This window comes from Paroedura picta, chromosome 3, assembly GCF_049243985.1.
Source record: "Paroedura picta isolate Pp20150507F chromosome 3, Ppicta_v3.0, whole genome shotgun sequence".
Classification (NCBI taxonomy): Eukaryota; Metazoa; Chordata; class Lepidosauria; order Squamata; family Gekkonidae; genus Paroedura; species Paroedura picta.
In genome coordinates, this window is record NC_135371.1 from 66317688 (window position 1) to 66332530 (window position 14843).

General features: G+C 43.4%; 1 protein-coding gene across 7 annotated transcripts in view; it reads right to left on the reverse strand.

Moving 5' to 3' along the window:
- BRD8 (bromodomain containing 8) overlaps positions 1-14843 on the reverse strand; it is a 36626-nt gene that overhangs the window by 21631 nt on the left and 152 nt on the right. For 4 of the 7 annotated variants that reach the window (XR_013229125.1, XR_013229126.1, XM_077326180.1 and 1 more), the window contains exons 2-13: positions 13880-13976; positions 13225-13294; positions 11511-11560; positions 9514-9636; positions 9325-9405; positions 8329-8393; positions 7723-7859; positions 7177-7392; positions 4129-4273; positions 2037-2246; positions 1300-1601; positions 95-529 (exon numbers count right to left, since the gene is read on the reverse strand). Coding sequence is in view for 3 of the 7 variants with exons in the window: in XM_077326180.1 (XP_077182295.1) it covers positions 95-529; positions 1300-1601; positions 2037-2246; positions 4129-4273; positions 7177-7392; positions 7723-7859; positions 8329-8393; positions 9325-9405; positions 9514-9636; positions 11511-11560; positions 13225-13294; positions 13880-13976 (1931 nt within the window). In the remaining 4 variants the exon portion in view is untranslated. Of the gene's footprint in view, positions 1-94; positions 530-1299; positions 1602-2036; positions 2247-4128; positions 4274-7176; positions 7393-7722; positions 7860-8328; positions 8394-9324; positions 9406-9513; positions 9637-11510; positions 11561-13224; positions 13295-13879; positions 13977-14684; positions 14817-14843 lie in introns of those variants that run through there. The other 3 variants (XR_013229124.1, XM_077326178.1, XR_013229127.1) reach the window with 2 other exon arrangements.

Here is a 14843-nt window from a genome sequence, read left to right on the forward strand (position 1 = left end):
CTGAAAGGAGCATCAAACGCAGGGCCTCTCTTGCACCCTCTCATTCTTCACTTACCAGCACAAAAGTCCCATGGAAGCCACCTCAACTACATACCTCTGTCTTCACTGTGCCATGATGCACTTCCTCTTTTGTAGATTCCATCTCCATTTCAGAGCTCTGAACACCACCAATGGAAGCCTGCTCATCCTCAGAGATATGGCCCCTCAGCTCAGGGGCTTCATTTGTTCTGGTCACTTCCTTAGAGCCCAGATGTATCTGCTCCTGCTCAGCAGGCTCTGTTTTTATGTCTGTCCCCAGATCCCCCATGCTCATTAGATCTCTGATCCCCTTAGCTTCAGACTCATCACAGTCAGCTCTCTCTTGCTTTATGGTCATGGTCATTTGAGGAATCTGATTCTGCTTCTCATGCTCCTGCTGGATTGGATGCTCCCAGGGACTAGTCAGTGACTGGGGATCCTCAATCTCTTCACAAAAAGACAAAGCAGCCTCAACTGCTGCTACATCCAAGACTTCAGGATGGTCATCCACCTATACCAAAGAAATAATAGACCATGCTATATGGCTTCCAGTACACCCAGCATCCAATTCTAGACAGGAAGGGCACCAAAACTTGCGAATTCCCTCTCAACGTGGGGAGGGAGTAACAGGTGGCTCTGGCCTTGTGCTACAATGTAAAGATGCTCCAAGCACCTCTTAAGTCAGATGTCAGAGAAAAGATCTTCCCCTGAGTTCAAGAAGGGATAGTTCTGCTGACCACGAAGTCCAACCAAAATTTACAGACCTTTCCTGTTGGTCACCTTCATGGCCACTTCATAAGTTACAGAGTCCATATGGTGGTTGACACATGTAATCTAGGAATTCCCCATCTAAAACTACCAATTTGGATTGGAACAATAAGACATTGGAAGAACCATTTAAGTCTATCCCTTTTGCCATCCTGACATTTCCTGGGAAGCCTCTGTTTGCTCTTTTGGGGAGACTTATGTGTAGTCATTAGCATACCTAAGGTTATCCAATAGGGCAAACAGCAGGTTGGGAAAACAGTAACAGGAGCAGGCTTAAGTACTCACTCTCCCTGAATACCAGTCACAATCAAAATTGAGCCCACTTGCACCTTGGAATTGAACTCCCACTGGGGAACCCCCAATGCTACCTACCTATGTGTGGCAAGAGAACGTTTTAACATGAGAACTTACAGTAAGTATGATTTAGGGTTCTGGGCCCAGAAAAGTAGTCAAGGAGGAAGAAATGTCCCAAGGAACAGGCAATTCCTTAAAGCTAGATAAGCAGATAATTACCTTGTCCTCAATTATGGCTATGATATCCCCAACAGTCTCAAAGTCCAGTTCTTCCCCTGTGTAGGAAGGCTCTTCCCCTGCATAGGAAACTGCAATATCCATCTTCTCAGCCAGATCCAGGTCTTCCTTCTCATCCATGCTGTGGTCTTTGGAAGTCCCTACAGCAACGGATGCCCCAGAGCCCAGGCATTCTTTCTTGATGGAATCAATGATCATGGAAATTTCACTGCTGTCCATTGACACTGTCACAGAGTGAGGATCGGGCACTGCCTCCATGGAAACACACGCATTGGGCTGACTCACTGGACAAGAGTGACAAGTCAAGTGAAAGCCTGGCAGCTGCAGCAACCAGCAGCGTGGGTCAGATCAAGAAATCAAAAGCATTCTACAACCCCAAACCAAAAGCACATACAGCGTGGTGTCCCCTCCCCAACAATAACAGAAGGATTCACTCAGGAAGTCTATGCACCACAGCCTAGCTTAGTCCCAGTCACTCATCCCAAATATCCTTCTTTCATTTGCTCCTGTATTCTGACAGAAACCCTGAGTGCTTCTTTGTGGCTATCTCAATACCATTATTTGTCCCTCCCCCCACTGGCACAATTACCTTCTGAATCTTGGGGTCAAACATTTTGCTACCAATACAAGATGGCCAAAGCCCCTGTTCATACACCCCTTCTGCTAACCCTAAAAGAAATCTTCCTTAAGGCAGCAAGTGACATAGTGCAAGGACGCACCTGACGCTACACTTTCAGGAGTGGTGGCTGGTGGCACAGCAGCTGGTGCTGGTAGTGTGGGCACCGTGACTATAGTTGTCTGAGACACAGATTCTACAGGGGGAGGCAGAAGTTTGGCTGGAGATTCATTGGTGACAGCAGAAAAGGAAGCAAGTGATGTGGTGAACTGTGCTGGACCAGCTTCTAAAAGGCGGGAAAGAGTAGGAGCACCTAACAAAGTATGAAGAGGGGAAAGGCACATTAGCCAAGAAGCAACAGCTACACAGGCCAATAAAGCAAGCAAACCCTGTGCTCTTCATAGAATCTTTGGTCTGGGGTTGTAAACTATGACACATATCTACAAAACTGGATATAAACAGCTTTCAGAGTCTGTTAGGGTCCCTAGCAAGTCCAAAAGTCACTACAATTTCAAATGTCAAGCCTGGCAATATTAGATATCATTAATAAAATTCCATTCTGCACCTAAGAGACTCAAATCTTTTGTAAACCCACCCATTATCTGCACACTGAAAAATGAAGATTTGTGCAATATTTTTTTATTTGTTTGTTCACGTTCCAACATCTGGAGGCTTCAAGAATTCATGGGATACTGATAAGGATTAAATGGTTTAAAGGAAGCAAGGGAAATGTAGGCTGCAAAGTGATGGCACGTGGGACACCAGGTACACCTAGGGCTATTTCTGTAACCTCCGATTAACAGATGACCTGCCAAGTTCTTCTGCTGGCCCCTGAGGCTTCAGCTGAAATGGGTTAGATCCAGAAATTCCCTTGGCACCAGTGTTGTGAATCTTTAGTGCAATGATCACAGATCTTCCCCACTTTCCCCTTCACCCAGCAGCCACTTCAAACTGCAGGAAAACAGATTCCCAGGGTCAGAAATGGCTGATGGGAGGAAGGAAAGGCAGGAAAGATTCAAAACCATTAGTTCCTTCCACTGATGCATCATTGGATCCACCTAAGGTTCGCAAGTCCCCCCTTGCCATCAGTGAGGGATGGGGGGCAGCGGTTGCTAGATCCAGGTTGGGGGGCTCCTGGAGATTTGAGGATGAAGCCTGGGAGGACAAATACCTCAGTGGGGTACAATACCACAGAGTCCACACTCCAAAACATCCATTTTCATATGAGGAGGAGCTGTAATTCAGAGGATCTCCAGGTCCCCCCTGGAAGCTGGCATCCCTAGATCCATCCCACACGTGTTTTCTTTTAAGTTTATTTAATTTAATAATTCTGTCCACTACTAATTTTCTCATACTGTAATAACAATTACTTATTTTTCAAAAGATCAAGAAACCCATGAAATCAAATTCTCCATCAGAGTCAAGATTCTGTTGCATAAAGTATGCAAAGCAGACTATGATACAGAATCATAAAGACAGGGCTGTGCATGTTGTGCTATGAAAGTAAGCCTAAACGAAAAGTAAGCCATTTGGCAGCATAAAAATGATGCAGCCTGTATAAAATATAATATAAACATGGACATCATTTGTGGGAATTATAAGAGGCCTACACAGTCATCCACAGCTCACTGGGGCCACTAACATCCCTGCACTCCTTTCCCTCACCCATTCAGGCAACTGAGTTTTGCAAATACTACTCACATACGTTTAGGCTTACTTTCATAGCTTTAAAGAGCTAGAGAAAATCCCATTTAAAATCAAAGGTCAAATTCCCAGACTACTTAAATGAGACACTTAGCAATCAGAAAAAGTAAAAAAAAAAATGGCCTCAGCCCTAAAGGCTAATCCAGAAGACACACTACTGGTGAGACATGGAAACTGGGAGGGATGAGGAATTAAAAAGCTTTTCCAAATAGGATCAATCATGAGAGAAAACATTCTAGGATTACTTAAGAGAGATGTCTGAAGAAGTGTTTGGAGTACAAGGAAGTGGCAGAACAAACACCAGTACGAAGAGAATCCCAAAGATAAAACGCAAAAAGAAGAGAAAAACAGAACAGGGAGGAAGAAAGGAAGCATGGTGTGGCTGAATAATGCAAGTATGTAACACAGGAGTAGAGAGAAGACAAAACAGCAGGAAGGGGGAGGGCGGGGGGTGGGGGCGCAACAATAACAGTAGCATTCTCAAGACTTACCAGAAGCAGCAGGAGATGCAGGAATGGTCGTAGAAGCTAACTGCATTTCACCACCATGCAGCACTGGAAGGACCCCTCCCACATCAAGAAGGATACCAGAGCTGCTTGCATGACCAGAAACCACAGTCATTTCGCTCTCACCAACCTGCCAAAGGATGAAGGATATTTAGATGTTAAAATCAACTTGCAGTCTACTGCAGTATTGAACACACAATATCAGGTCTCTCTTCCATGTTGTATTTCATGCAGTATTCCATGTTTCCAAGCACTTACTATCACTCTATTGACACACTCATATCCTCTGTTGGTAACCTGGTAACAGAGAATCAAGGTATCCTGCCATGTGAACACGTGCAGATATTGGGTGGGGGGAGCCAACTGACCAAAAAATCTTTTCTTATTTCTGTTAATAGAAAGGGAACTGTATTTCTCACAAAGGACTTAGAAGCTTGTTCTCTGAGCTCACTCAATTTGCTTAATTAAAATGCTAGAACCTTTCCAACTCAAATGTTCAGCCCAAAAAGAAGCAAGAGGTTTACAGTCAGGTGTTTTACTTAGAAACTTTCCCCAGACATCTCCTTAGCATGCAGAAGAGATACAAAAAGGGATCAGGCATACCACCAAAAGTCACTAAAAGTGGGGAATAAATAAGACAAGGTATGCTAAAATAAGCCCTGGCTACCAAGTATATAGCAAGAGTATGATTCTTTTCTGTGCAAAGGTGTGGTATTCACAAACTGTGCATCCTCTTGAGATCTACAGATTCCATTCCCTCCCCCCAATTTATGCATGGGAATACCATCCATGCAGCACTAGTTACCTCTGTGACTCACAGTTCTCTTCCCCCATTCCCAGTGTGTGGCCCCTCCATTTCCCATAAGCTCTGAGGGTGAGCAAGGAAGGGAGGCAGTGGGGAAACAGAAGCTCCAATGAGCCCTATGTAGATCCTTCTGCATGCAGTTATTGTGCCCATGCAGGAGGAAGGATTGACACCTAAGTACATTAAAATATGACATCCAGCCACGGCAAACATGTAAGTTATAAAGAGGTGAATAGCAAGGAAATGGTTGACTAATTATGAAAGATCGCCTGTATTAATGCATTGATTCATCATCTTTTTAATCTAGCTGATACATACTATTTTATTTTAGTATATATATATGCTCCCTGATAGTCACTTCTTCTCCAGTGTCAATACCATATCAAAGATGGAAGAATTTAAAGCATTTCTAGCATCATCCCTTCCAAAACAAGCTGTGGCTTATGATATGTATAAATATTTAAGAACCTATTGAAACAGGCCAAGATGAAGCATCCAATGAGGTGGCATTACTAAAGCTAACTGAGTGTAGACCTAATCAGTGCTCTGTAATGGGAAAGCAGCGGCAGACTATGTAAGAGCAGGATGTAAGTATTATAAATCAAAAAGACAAAAGCTAATTATGAATTAAGAGTATGAGCAATCTGCAACTGCATTTCTTTAACAGGCTACACTTGGCCACAGTGGCAGAGCTGCAGTTACAGGCATGAACCACGATCCAGAAATTCCTGGCTCAAATATTGCAACAGCCAGAAACTCACTGGGAACAGAATTCAGAAAATCTCTTTCCCTCTTTCTTTCTCTGCAGTTTTGGTAGTGAGATTATGTAATCAAACCTCTTTGTGTGCCTAGAAAGTGTGTGTAAGTCTGATGCTTCTGGCTCCTCAGTACACGAAGAAGCCTGAAACCAAGTCAGACCACTAGTCTATCAAGGTCAATATGGCCTACACTGACTAGCAGCAGCTCTCTAGGGTTTTAGGCAGAGGTCTTTCACATTACCTGCTACTACATCCTTTTACTGGAGGTATTATTATTATTATTATTATTATTATTATTATTATTATTATTATTATATCTATTTCCCACCTCTCCCGACAGGCTCGAGGCGGGTCACAGCAGTCTAACCCCATAAAAATTCCCATTAAAAACATTGTACTACCAACATGACGGCTAAAAATCCCATCCCTCCCCCAGTATCAAAAAAGGTAAAAAGGATAGGATGGAGGGGAGTATGTACACTCTGACTCCTAGGGGGGAGCGATGTCCCTGGTTCACTGACCCCAGCCTCAACCATAGACCTGTTGGAACAGCTCCGTTTTACAGGCCCTGCAGATAGCTGACAAATCCCGCAGGGCCTGCAGTTCACCAAGGAGCTCATTCCACCAGGTTGGGGCCAGGACCGAGAAGGCCCTGGCCCTGGTCGAGGCTAGGCGCGCTTCCTTTGGGCCAGGGACGACCAACAGGTTCTCACCCGCAGAGCGTAAGGCCCTGCAGGGGGCATAGGGTGGTAGGCGGTCCCTCAGGTATGTGGGTCCCAACCTGCACATGGCCTTAAAGGTTAAAACCAAGACCTTGAACTGGATCCAGGCAGCAATTGGCAACCAGTGCAGCTGCCTCAGCATAGGCTGGATGTGAGTCCTCCAGGATGTTTCAATGAGGACCCTAGCAGCTGCATTTTGCACTAGCTGTAGTTTCCGGGTCAGGGACAAAGGTAGGCCTGCGTAGAGTGAGTTACAGGAATCTATTCTGGAGGTGACTGTAGCATGGATCACTGTGGCTAAGTGGTCAAGGGATAGGTAGGGCGCTAGTAGCCGAGCCTGGCGAAGATAGAAAAATACCTGGCGAAGATAGAAAAATACCGCTATTCTCTTGACCTAGTCAGGGAGGCATCTATGGTCACACCCAAATTCCTAGCTTGGGGCACGATGGTAAGCTGCTAGGGTGGGAAGGCGTGCTGTCTGCTCTCGCCCCTTACCCCCCCAGCCACAGGATCTCCGTCTTGGAGGGGTTGAGTTTCAGGCAACTCTGCTCGAGCCATTATTGAAGGGAATTGAACCTGGGATCTTCCATAAGACAAGTAGATGCTCTATCTCTGAGCCACGGTCCCACTCACAAGCCAGACATCTAAGCTTTTTTTCAAAACTGCTTGTTCGTTTTGCTTTTTGTAGTGAAAGTCAGTCACAGAGATTCACCAGAACTATTGCATATATAAGCAGTGAACTCCATACCAGCCTGGGGCTTGTGGGCAGGAGGCTGCCTTTCTTCAGCAGCTCTGAAAGCAGAGGAGAAGGAGGCGGAGTTGCTTTCTGTCCTAGCATCTTTTTCTGGGCTGAATCATCTGTGACTGGGGTCATGGGGGCATCCATTGAGGTGGAGCCCATAGGGGTGTCAGGGATCCCAATGAAGGAGGCAACTGGGGTGTTGGGCAATGTCCCTGGAGTTACCTGAGAAAGAGAAAAACCACACTGTTCAAAGCCACATCCTCATCACCTTGACAAGTCCCAATGACTCCTCCCTCCAGGGCCAATGACCCACCGAGTACCTTCTACATCACTCTTGCTCCCCTTAACCCTTTGTGTATCTCTGCCTTTATATTTCTACACTAATCAAAATATATTCCACTTCCTTGCCACAAAGCAGACTTCAGTCTCTGGAAAAGCTATCAGTATGGGGAAGAGGGAGATTGTGGAGAAAGGTGGATAAGCCCATCTGGTCTTGGAGAGCTGTACAGATGCCTGCATATTATAGGTTTATTATTTTTGCCAAATCCTTACCCCTGGACTAGCCTCTTCCACAGTGGGCTGGGATAAATCCCCTAGAGTGTAGTCTCCTCCTGGTGAAGTTGAGCCTGCTGGAGAGCGTACCATCATTCCTGGCATTCTTCGTGATGGATTCTTAACTGCCTGACGAGCTGAAAGGAAATTGAATTCCAAAGCTGTAGTTCAGACAGTCACATTGAGAAACAGGAAATCCCAATAGAAAAGATGACTGTCAACCACCAAATCAGACATTCAGCTGCTACAGTTATATCCTGAATTCCAGCAGCTATTCACTTCATAATGATTCTGAACGTGGTACTGGTAGCAAACTGCCTAATATCCAACTAAAACATTGACCATATCACCCTCTAACAGGTGTATTTTTACTGCTAAAAGAGCATTCTACCATGACTCAGGGCTCCCACCTCAAAATCCAGCTCTGCAAGCTTAGGCGGTGGCATGTGGTATATTTTCTACATACACTGGAGAGCCTGTGGAAATCATACTGATCAATTATTTCTGTAGGCCCTTGCCTTTCTATCTGGATTCAATCAGTCAGATCTTCATCCTAAATGTTTTCATACTCATTACAGAATAGGCAAACAAAGAATCTCAGCTAACCTTGATAAGCAGCATCGGTAGCTTTCCTCTTCACTTCTGCCTCCTCTTCTTCCATTTTTTTTTTCCTGAAGAAATTCAGCAGACCCGAAGGTTACTGAATGCTAACTGATCTCTTCCCATCAATATTTTGAGTTACATAAGTCAAAGTATTTTCAGTGCAAAAATTGTAGAGCCCCCCCCCCCCCCAGTCTGTGCAATATGGGCTTTAGCAAAAGCCTAAAGAAGGATGCCATAATGGTCAATTAATTGGGCTGTCTGCCACTGTCTCATGAAACTAAGAATGCCACTATGTCAGTTGATCAGTTTTCCCCATTGAAATGTTCATTGTTAGCAACAGCTACATTTTGCTAAACAGCTACTGTAACTTTTCATTCTTTCTCTTTTAATGCCATTAATTTTGAAACCACAGACTGACCCTGGTGCTTTAGGAAAGAAACTAAAGGGGAGAACTGTTCACTCAATCATTCACACAAAAAGAAATTTTATCTTTCAAACTTGAACTTGAGAAGCAATGGCTGCATGCATATTTCACTTATAACCAGTATTAAGAGACAGTATACATTTTTAATCAGCATTAATAACGCATGCACCATGCCCCCCTGCTCCATTTCTGATGCAAAAATAATGGTTACAAATGACCCACTGCATTCTTGGGGCAAGAGACTGGAATGGGAAGAGAATTGAGGTATGCATGTGAGCCTGGCAAATCATCATGACTTAATGCCAGCTAAGAGTGATGGTAGAATACCAACTAACTAATTTCTGTAATTGATAAAAATCAAATATGTTATTTACATGCCTGCTGTTCTCAAAAAGATTATGCTTTTTAAAACACGAATAGTATTTGACAAGCCAAATGCTTAATCCTTTACAGAGTTCCTTTTTAGGTTCAACCTTGAAGTTTATTGATTTCAGTGAAATCCAAGGAGTAAGCTCCGGAGCTCAGATGTGAAATTCCAGAGAGAACTGCAACAGGGGAATAATAAGATAACCCACACCACAATGTCATTGTACAGTTCCTCCAGTCTGTGATCCATATGTCCCGCCTGAATCAGTTCTGCATCCCTCTTCAGCTGCCTGCAGGGATAATACAAACAGAAGTAACATTTTATACCATTATCGATCCATTCTGAAGCAACAAAGCAGTTCAAGAGTTTTCTACATTCTAATTTATTAGGCACATACCTGTACTTCTCTTGTGCCTCCTTAATCATCTTCTTCAGCTCTTCGACCCGTTCTGCTGTCAGTTTTCTCACAATAACATCTTCCACAGTTTCTACTACCTCTCCTTTCTCACCACGCTTTCTTCTACATCAAAAAGGGAAAATAATCTAGGGATCTTAAGTGACAACCAGTCCTATGAGAAGCAGAAAGTGTTTTCCTCCCCAAGCCTGCTGTTCATGCCCATTACTTGTTCTCCTTTTCAGGCTTCTACCCACAGGAACTGCTATACTAAAAGTTTATACTTAAATATTCAACTACTACTCTTAGAGTACATGTCTATATGCCTAATCGCTTGAAAATGAGTTCTGTTGATTTTAATAGTATCTGCTCTCAAGTTAGCATGCCTAGGATCACTGGTTCAGTCAGCCACACTGAAACACTATACTGAATTGTGGGAACTATGTCACAGACATCTCAAGAGGCCTCCTTCCCCAATCACTGTAAAGAATGTAGGAAACAAACACCACACAATTCTGTCACGAGGCCAAAATGAACACATACAAGAAACTTTTGCAGCTTTAGACTTCCCTCATTCTTTCTTGAATTATGTGCCTAGTGTGTGCCTTCCAGTACATCAGAGGGTATATGCATCTGAGTAATCCCTGCATGCACTTCAGAAATGTAGCTTTAAGATGGAACATTGTTTGGGTGAGCTGCCAATTGCTTTTGACAAAATTATATTAGCTGGCAATTCTTACACAGTCACTTTCATAAGAAGGCTGAACTACAACCAGTTTCAATCCCCAATCTGTTTCTCTTAATAAAACAGTAAGAGGGTGCTGGGAGGAGCTAACCAACTAACCACCAATCAGGGAGGCTGTCCTTCCCTGATTGGCTGTCTGTCCAACGAACAGACAACAGACAATCAGGGGGATGTCCGGCCCTTATCGCGTCCCCTCCAATTTCTTCCATATGGAAGAAGTGCCAGTCCCCAGTAAAGAAGGCAGGCAGCTGGAGCTGGGAAGAAGGGCGGAGGATCAGGGACTGTGGCTATGGGGATAGAGGGAGGAGGGAGGGAGCCCCCACCAGCACTCCTGCCGCCCTGAACAAATCCGGCCGTGGCCTTGCCAGGCCTTGGCAGGGCTTCCTGGGGTGGCACAGGAAGGAACGGGATCCCCACCAGTGCTCCCCCTGTCCTGCCCAGGGCTCGGCAGACTTTTGGGGGGCCACGGAGGCCTTGGCTGGCCTTCCCAGGGCAGGGGAGGAGAGGCCTAGCATCCATTGTATTCCTGGATGCAATTGGCTTTGCCCCTAGTGTTCTCTAGGTTCCATCTATTAATCCATTCTCTCTTCCAATACAATTATGGGTTTTGATTCCCTCTCTCTGGTTGAGGAATCATCTTTTGAAATAACATGTTCTAGTAGAACTGTGGGTGGATGCACAAAGTTGACCAAGATATTAACAAATACAATTTTATTATTATTATTATTATTGTATTTATACCCCACCTCCCCCCGAAGGCTCGAGGCGGCTTACATACCCCCATCCCCTAAAAACCATAAAATAACAATAAGTTCCAATAAATTTACAATGATGGCTTAATCTTACTCATTTAGTCTCCGCATCCTCAACTACAGGAGGGGGGGTGACACTCTCTACCGCCAGTTTATGAGGGGGGGGGCTGATCTTCTTACCGCCCGGCCTCAACTATAAGCCTGGCAGAAGAGCTCCGTCTTACAGGCCCTGCGGTATGCTGGTAATTGAACAAACAACTGAAAGCAGGAGGGATGTAAAGCATCCTATTGTCCAAGAGGTAAACTGCATAAGCAATTAAGATTCTGATTACAACATGACTGCAAGGAGTATGAAAGGAAGAAAAAGATTACCAGACACAAAATGAAAAACCCAACTCAATCAGTTACAACATTTGTTAATGCAAAGTATCTTCCTTGTATTTCAACCCTTGCCCTGTTATAAAGAAAAGGAAAACATCGTATGATTTGGCTTTTGCACTCACTTAGGTGTCTCTGTTGTCTCCAGGAGTTCAGAATACTGAGATGCACAGTGCTAGAAAAATACACACAATTCTCAGAGAACAATAAATGACAGATCGCTCAAAGCATCTTCATAGTCTTTAGGGGATTGATAATAGGAGACTTTAGGGGGGTATTTTAGGAACTGCAAGTAAGGATTTTGCACTCCATAAATGGGAAGGGGGGCTGCAACTGGCAACAATTCTTCTGGCGGAAAGGGCCAATTTCTACATGGTACACTTGTTCCATTGAAATTCCGATGTGTCCTCTGCACATTTGATTTACACGTAGGTCACTCACAGTGCAATCCTATACAGTCTAAGCCCATTGAGTTCTGCATAGGAAATCTGCATAGATAACTCTGCAAAGGACTGCATTGTCAGTGAGGGATTTTGTAAAATCAAGCTTGTTATACTGGTTGCTGGAAGGAGAATAGGCTCTCTTTGTACAATTTCAGTATGACAGTGACTGGGAAATGCTTCTTGAATTCACCTCCCTCTACAGCAGGAGCACCCACGTTTTTTCAGTGGTAGGCCACGTGATCTATGAGGCTCTGCCATGAGCCAACTTAATAACAGTTATGTGGCAAAATAATACCTGAACATCAGAATCCAGAGGGTCCATGTTTAAGATACAAATAGTGAATGTGTCTCAGGTGTGAATTAAGTGCATTAGGGCAGTGGTCCCCAACCTTTTTATTACAGGGGACCACTCAACGCCGGGGACCACTCACCGGGGACCACTCAACGCCTTTTACTGAGGCTCGGTGGGGGGGGGGGTAGTTTACTCCTCTACTCTCAACCACTGCCCTAGCGCCTTCTGATCGCTATGGTAATGTTTAAACATCCAAAATAAGATACAGACATGCCACAACAATGAAGTGTGTTGTAAAGGGCTGGGGGGGATGAAGTAAAGGGGGGGGAGAAGGCGTCCTTCGGGGCCCACCTCCAATTAGTCGAAGGACCACATATGGTCCGCTGCCCACAGGTTGGGGATCGCTACATTAGGGCTTTATTCATACCCATTTTTCTTTTGTCAGTAATTCTTCATAATGCCAGTTTTAGGATGCAAATGTAGTAGAAGCCAAAACATTTTGCTAAAAATCTCAGACAGGCTATATTTGGCTTGTGAGCTGCATGTTGGACACCTATGCTTTGTAGGAAATACCTAGAGAGACCTCAGCCTGTCACACTACTTATTCTAATTGCTGAAAGGAATACCTAGAAATGTAAATGTTGAAGTTATAGGGGGAAAACATTGTTCTAAAGAAAACTTTTTGAGGAAAAACAGAAATATATGCAAAATTTATTTTCCTATCTAACCTAAACTTTTTACTGTTTTAACAAGGGCTCGTATAAAATTTATGTGTTTATTTAAAATATATACTATTTTAGTTCTTCCCCAAATTTCCCAATTCTTCTTCTGAAAACTCTAGAGAGCCCACAGTTCTTTTTGTGCTATACATTTGGAATGAGTGAAATGTTTTGTAAGATGTTTTCTTCACTCAAGAAAAGAAAATATTTTGAAGGAGTTTTCAAATGCACCCTTAAATTTTCCATTGGAAGGGGCAGAAAAACTTTCTTTCTGGAGAGTTTTCCCACTAATACTTAGTTCAACATGGGAACAGGTTCACACAAATATTTCTCAATAACAAAATGACAGGCCATTCTGTGCAATGGGGAAATTTAAGCACCATACCTTCTGAGAAAACCAATCAGGTGGGCGGCCTGGCTCTGCAAAGGGCTTGATGGCTCTGCTAACAGACACCCTATAGGAGAAAAAAAAGGCAGGAATATGATTTACCTTCCTTTTACTATAAAGATACAGCAGGGAAAAAGCTCATGTTTGATTCATTGCCTGAAAGAAACATGGAAGCATGCATACTTTAGTTATCATGAGATATTCAGAAATTCCAGCTGCTCACCTGACTCGATTATCTCATTCCATAAGCAAATAACTAGATTAAATATGAAGTACCACACATGTGATACCTAAACAGCTACAGAGAGAATTGCTGGAAAATGGCTCTGTACTCAGGCTCATGAGCTAGTTAGTATCAGGGTTTCAAGGACAAACAACTAGTTATTATTATTGTTGTTATTATTATTATTTCACATTCCCAACTATCTAATCAGTGCAAATGATACATAACTCAGCAACATTCAAACATATATGGATGTAAATGTGTCTCAACTTCACAATAAGATAGTTTTGCATAGCCAGCTTTTTCTCTTCAATTGCTTTCAATATCACTAACTAATCAAGTCTATAGGCATAATGATATCCGTTCAAATATTTCCTGGATGAGCACATAGAAAAAATTTCTCATTAGCATCAGGAACATGCATCTCACCAGTTCTGGTCTCCACTCCGCATGACAGAAGAAGCCAAGCATAACTTCTCCCGGATAGACCATGGTTCTGTAGGTCCAACACCCAGCAGCTTGTGCTCTGACAGAAAAAATAAAAACAAACAGCAGTGTTGCAACCTAATCACATGCACCAGAAAGGTATTGTTCTTAGTAGCAACCCATCTAACTTCAATTTATGCCACCTCCCAAACTCAATGGTCACTTCCTAAGACATTTTTCAGACATGAGGGTACAAGGTAGAATACTGAAATGACAGAGTTTTTACATGCAAAGAGACGATGACAACTGGTATTCACCACCACTAATCTGGAGGGAGGTGGTGGTCAGGTCTACTACCTGTTAATAACTCATTCTACCATATCATTCTCATGCATCTATGAACCAAGCCAAAGCCTCTGTAGGCTCCATTCGGAGTTACTTTGAAGCCACCATCCTATGGAAGAACACTAAGAATTTTAGAATAGCCCATTTTTCCACACCATAATATATTAATGCTTCTCAAATCTATTGTGGACATATTACTTCACAAAGGATCCATAACTGGAGAGACCCTCTTCTATAACTGACATTTTAAAAAACAAAGATAGGGTGTCTGACAGTAGATAAAACTGACCAATTAATTTTTGCTTTGCATGGAAATTCAATGAAGCAAAAGGCTAGGCCCCTCTTGTTTTCACAAATGAATGAAGCTACTCTACAGTGAACACTGGTTTACCAAGACCAGATATTGTCTACTCTGACTGAACAGCAGCTTTCCATAATAGCAGGTGAAAAATTTTCAGGTCACCTATTCCGTGGCAATTGGGAATAAGCACTCTTCGACTAACCCATAGCTTCTTCTCCATGACTTATCACAACCAGAAAAAAAACCTTATCGTTTAAAGAGAGCAATCTTTTACCCTGCTGGAGCCCCACCCACCGTCCCTCCCTCCCTCCCTCCAGAAAG